Source organism: Olea europaea, chromosome 16 (genome assembly GCF_002742605.1).
Source record: "Olea europaea var. sylvestris chromosome 16, O_europaea_v1, whole genome shotgun sequence".
In the NCBI taxonomy this organism is placed as follows: domain Eukaryota; kingdom Viridiplantae; phylum Streptophyta; class Magnoliopsida; order Lamiales; family Oleaceae; genus Olea; species Olea europaea.
Genome location: NC_036252.1, coordinates 20,227,848 through 20,233,804, shown reverse-complemented (window position 1 = coordinate 20,233,804; position 5,957 = coordinate 20,227,848). Strand labels below are relative to the sequence as shown.

At 34.7% G+C, this 5,957-nt stretch overlaps 1 protein-coding gene across 3 annotated transcripts; it reads left to right on the top strand.

Annotated features, from left to right (window-relative positions):
• The first annotated feature begins 613 nt into the window (after window positions 1–613).
• Window positions 614–3,928, top strand: LOC111412441 (spore wall protein 2-like). 3 transcript variants are annotated; one of them, XM_023043375.1, is made up of 2 exons: window positions 614–833; window positions 2,278–3,928. In XM_023043375.1, the coding sequence occupies exon 2, from the start codon at window positions 2,340–2,342 to the stop codon at window positions 3,726–3,728; it is 1,389 nt and encodes a 462-aa protein (XP_022899143.1). In that variant the 5' UTR covers window positions 614–833; window positions 2,278–2,339; the 3' UTR covers window positions 3,729–3,928. The 3 variants fall into 3 exon arrangements, with proteins under 3 accessions (XP_022899143.1, XP_022899141.1, XP_022899140.1); XM_023043373.1 differs by having other exon boundaries at window positions 615–833; window positions 2,281–3,928; XM_023043372.1 differs by having other exon boundaries at window positions 615–833; window positions 2,270–3,928.
• The last annotated feature ends 2,029 nt before the right edge of the window (window positions 3,929–5,957 follow it).

The window sequence follows — 5,957 nt, the reverse complement described above, 5'->3', positions numbered from 1 at the left end:
TTTAAATTCTCAAACCTTTACTTTCATTGCAGCAAAAGTCTAATTGATCGTTAGTTGATCAGAAAAGTAAGTTTTAACTATATTTTGACCAATTTTATAAAATGTTTAATTTATTTTCTTCACAACACGCGCGCGCGCGCGCGCACACACACTTATAATAATTAAATCAAAAAACAAAAATTAAAATATGCAAACTCACTCCCATCCACCCACCCCCAAACTTCATCTTCTTCCCTAAATTGCCTAGATATATGATTGAAGATTTTGAATAAAAAATAATTTTCAAAAAATTTCATTCAAACAAGCTCCAAGTTCAAAAATGAAAAGCTCCTCTGTCTTAAGATTTTGTGTAACTATTTCTAAGACCATTCACATTTTAGCCCATGTTTTAATGATTTGAGGGAAAAAAAATTCTAAAAAAATTATGATTAAAAATGAAAAAAAAAAAATTGAATTTATTTAAATAATTATTTTATTGAAAAAATGTATGATTAAAAAATAAATCTTAAAAAAAAAATTTAATTATTGACTAAACTAGGTCCAAAAAACTAATTGGAGAAAACCCGTTCATATGGATATAACCCAATAACCCAACTATTTCTATTACCCATATTCTTTCTCTCTCTACTCTCTTGCTGACGCTGTAACAAAATTGCACTTACTCTCTCTCACACATATTCACACACACACACACACACACACACACTCTCTGAACAAGTACTTTCGCATTTCTTACCCACAGAATTTGGAACTACTATTTTTCAACCACTGTTCATTACTGTACTGAATGTCTTAGACTTTCTTCGGCGATTTTACTCTCCATATTTCTCCAGGTATCTTGCTTCTTTATGTTATTTTCTTCAATTTATTGATATAGTTATTATTTTCTTAATGATGTTGTTATGAATGCTGAAGTTAATTTATGTGGGGAGATAGAATTAGAAGTGTAATTATGAACAATACGAATTTGTTTAGTGATTTGTTTGCATATATTAACTGTTTGTGGAAACTTGTGGGTATCTATTGTGAAAACGCGATTTTGAGTGCAATTTTATTATATATAGTTCTGGATTTGCTATTTTAGTACAAAAAAATAATGCCTAGAATTTTTAGGATTTATTATTATCATTATTTTGAAATTCGTTATTTACAAGTTTGGTTTCCCATTTATATGTCAAATATTCCATTTTCGTTGATTACTTTTAGATTATGTATTATGTTTTTTGCAGTAATAATTAGGTGGAAAATATGGCATTTTTGTGTGGTTAAGATGATGCAGAACTTAACAGAGGCTTGTGATTGAAATGAACTTTGTAGAATTCAAAGGGTCTGTATCTGTAAGATCTCTACCCCGCTCAAGACAATGTAATAGCATTTTTGAACATTAGCATGGTACATCAACCGATAATGGAAATGTTCACTTTCAGACGCATGGCAAGGTGCCTGGGAAATAATGACACCAAATGCGTCTATAAAATAGATGGGAACGAAAATTGACTTTTCTTTGCCTTTTGATTTCATAAGAAAAGGGGGTCTTCAAGTTCCTTGTTTCATTGGATATTTTTTACCGTTGAAGTTGTATTTTTGAGCAAGGTCTTATATTGTGTGTTTGGGAAAGGCAATTGGTTGATGTGTGAGTTATAGACTTTATGAAACTGAACAATATGGCTCCCAATTTATTTTCCTTCCTAACCCATTAGCCCCACTCCCCCTTATATTCTTAGGCACTCTTGTAAGGAAAAGACTGATTATACATGATATATTACACACTGCATGCCATTATATATTTTAGAGTGTAATGGTGAAAATAGGTTTTACTTCCTATAGCTAGGCTTTTGTGATGTTTATTAATGTTTTCTGAAAGTACTTTGTCACACAATCTTCACACTTTTGCTGCATACAAGTGAGATAAATAAAAAGTTTATGGGTATGGATGGACTTTATGAATGGTGTTATCCCGTTCCCGTGTAAATTGTTGAATTATTAACGATTGTTTGACTTGTGCTGCAACCTCAGAATTGTTGGTTCTATTCGAGAGCAGACACATTGATTGAAAATGCTAAAGATTATATCAATATCTAGGGGTTTCCCAAAGGATTATCAGTTTTCTTCGGCTCAGTTTAGTTTTTAAAATGTAATTACTAAATAGGTATGATTTTAGTGAAATAAAATTGCTAAACTCTGTTCAAATTTTATAACATGACTCCATGATGTCTTATTGCTCAAGTCCTCTGATTAATTTTTTGTTGCTTTTAATAATGTTCTATAGTTTCCTAGCAGGTTCTCTTGTATCACTTGAAAGGGAGAAGGCCACAAGTGGACATACTGGCGGAGTCATTATGTACAGGCACTCACCTATTAGGAACTCGAGATCTAAGGGAGTCAAAGTTAAGCATGTTCTGCAAATTTGTTTGTTGCTTGCTGTTTTTATTTGGTCATTATATCAAGTCAAACATTCCCATGATAAGAAGAAAGAATTTGATCAAAGCGATAAAACCTCACTTAGCAGAGGGGTTAGCAATGAAATTTTAAAACTTGGAAGGAAAGATATCCACGAGAAAGAGGAAACAGTTGCAAAGACTGAAAAGCATGAAGCAGAGGAAACCACCGGTGAAGAAGACGAAGAAATAGAAGAGGAAAGAGAAGACAAGAAAACAGAAGAAGAAGAAGTAGAAGAAGAAGAGGATGAAGGGATGGGAGGTGGAGATGACCAGATAGGTGAGAGTGAAGAAGAGAAATCTGAAGCTGAAGTCGATCGAGGAGAGGATTTTATAGATGAGGAGAGAGATGAGGGTGATGAGAATGAAAGTGAAGAGGGAGATTCTGAAGACAATAATGGTCAAGTGGAGAAGGGAATTTCTTTAGAGGATAGTGATAATGACAGAGATTATAGGAGTACACACGAGGCACGCGAGGAAAATTATAGGGCTGATGATGCTTCTAGTGCAGTGACAGATGACAGCGAAGTACTTACTGATGAAAATGAGAATGGAAGCTTGGGGAACTTAAATGTGCGCACTGAATCAAATATTATTGATTTAGAGAAAAAGGAGAATAATACTGAAGAGATCAATTTGGGAGAAGACAGAACAGAGGTAGAGGCGGAAAGTAATGAAATGGCCAAAAGAGAGAAGCAGTCAAAGGTAATTTCCAATAAAACAAAGAAGAATGTAATGGACAATTCTGAGAGTGGATTATTTTCAAATGCTACAGTGATGGAAGGATCCAATGACCATATCGAAACAATCAACAACTCAACAAGTACTGATGGTCATGATCAGTCCTTGCTGAATGGAACAGAAAGCGTGTTAGGGATAAATCTGGGTTTGGTTGATGATGGGAATCATAGTCATTATTCAACAACTGGAACCGAGGACGCAAAGTCAAATCTAAATGATTTTCCTAATTCGTCTAGTAAATCAGACTCTTCTGCATCAGAAAATATCCTGAACTCTGACGTATCTGTGGAAGCAGGGAATACCACTGGGTCTTTAACAGTAAAGATTGATGCAACTGAGGCTAAGAAGTCCAAAACCAGTGAAGAATCAGGTGGAACAGATGATGTTTTTGACTTGAGAAACGAAAATTACAAGAATATCCCTCATGACCCCATCGATTCATCTGATTTGTCCATTCCCATGGAGGAGAAAGTTATCCGCATTCATCTTGATACTATCCCTGATATACAAACTGAAGGAACCAAAACCGAAGGGGCTACAGCAGAATGAAGATACAGAGTAGTATTACTCGGCTAAAGTCGAATTCGTTTGTTTGTGTGGAAGTTTTCATGCTATCTTTGTTTTAGCGCACAAGTCAGGCTCTCAGAATGTGCATATTGATCACGTAGAATTTCACCTTCATGGTCAAAACATTGGCACGTTAACGTTAAAATGTGTATATCAATATCCAGTTCATTCCTGCTTGCTCATTCTTGCTTTCTTTTATTTTTTCTTTTATTATTATTATTATTATTTTTTAATGTCTTCAAAGTTTTTGTGGAGAAAATGTGGCACAATGATGTGGGCTGCCCTAATAATCTGCTGGGCTGCTGGGCTGGAATGTCCAATGGATAAAATGGTGTTATTTCACTTTGGCAAAAAGCGTGTGCTGCTGAAACGCGTTTTCTTTATTTTGAATGGATGCTTATGACCTTGCCATGTGTCACCTTATTCACCGTTGGATGGGAAGATCTTCGAGGGTCTTCTATATTACTCTGGTTTCTGGTTGGGATTTTGCTTGCTGTATAGGCCCCTTAGATGCTGGTTGGGGCGGTGGGTGATTATTTTTTAAAAAAAAATTACCCCACTCCCACATGTATTGTGTGTGGCATGTACAAATCCTGTGAAAAAAGGCTTGCACAAGCAGCAGGTTCCGACTGGCTGTGAGACTTTTCACTATTTCTCACTCTCTGCCTCTCGAACTCTGTTTGAAGCCGTTCATCTTCTATTCTCCCGAAATCAATCTAGAAAGTCTCATCAATTTGAAACTTCCAGTTTTGAATAAATCTTGAGTGATTTTTATATTGTGAAGTTGCTATCTTTGAGTGAATGGTTGTCTTGAAAGAGAGGTTGGTGTTGAAAGAATCTTATGTGATTATTTCTGAGTTCCATGAGTTGTGTATGCTGGACGGTTTCTTCGATTCCATTAATATGGTGATTTCTTCCGGTGGCGGAAGCTCAAAAGGGGAGTAGGAACCTTGTTTCAGAATCCCTTGCCTGAGGGCGAAAAATATCGTGTTGTTTTGTGTTCTTTATGTTTCTTTCAATTTTGTGGTTTATTATTTCATATTTTGTTGGCTAAAGTGGCTTATTTTAACTGAACTTCTCGTAACAATTTGCATACGTCGATACGGTGATATAAGTCATTGAGAAATTAGAACTGGATGGAATGATTCGAACTATGAGGTGGTGGATTAGTGTTAAATGCCTGGTTTGGATATCTGTGGAGTTGTTAAATTAGATATATATGGATGGACTCCATTGTGGAGAAAAAATGTTGGTAGGACGGTTGCACCGTTTCACGTGGTGCGACTGCCGAATAAGGAGTCACTATCTCATCGAATGATCCATCCTCACCCAATGAGGTGAGGCCACTTAGGGATTTGAGGTGTGCGATCGTCCTACTGAAAATTTTCTCCTCCATTGTAATAGTGACTTAGGTTTTGTTTGACAACAGATGAGGGAGAATGAGCTCCTATTTAGAGCATGATTGCTGTGGCTTATGCCAAAAATAAATAAGCTCCGGATGTATGGCTTATTTATTTGGAGATCGAAAGCATGATGAGAATGAGGGTGAGGAATTGGGAGAGATGGATGTAGCATTCCTAGCTCAGATAAGAAGAAAATTTCGATATTTTTAACTTTAGAAAATGGAGTAGGAACAAGACATTGTTTCGAATCACCTCGTTTAAAATTTAGGCTGTTAGAAGAGGAAACAAATTTATTTATAAAATCATGCGTTAAAACAACTTCATACTTACAAATAAGATTCGGAAAAATGAAAATTTTAATTTTAATTTAAGTCAAAGTTAACAATTAATTTTAACTACATATTTTATAGGATTTATAACTTTTCAACAATACATTTCATCAACTTTTATTCGAAATCTATTAAAATTTTAATTCGGGCTTAAATTTTTATTAAATAATTAATATGCGTATAATAAATGACCAACTGTTATGGGGTAGTACAACTATTTTTCTTAAAAGTCATAAATTATGACTGGTGGAAGAGTCTATATCAAGTCTTTTATTACTTAAAATAAATAAAGTAAGAAAGATTAAGATGAAGATCTCACTCTCAAAATCCACCCTAAATACTATTTGTTTACACATGGAGATTTTTTTATGAAATAGATCCTATAACAATGAGATTGAGTGCTTGTTAGACCTAATTTAAAAGGTGAGATTAAAATCAACAATTAATTTTAATAACAAATTTCATGGTACGGGTGAAGA

Coding starts and splice junctions, on each gene's coding strand:
- LOC111412441 (XM_023043375.1), top strand. CDS start 2,340: ATGTACAGGCACTCACCTATTAGGAACTCGAGATCTAAGGGAGTCAAA.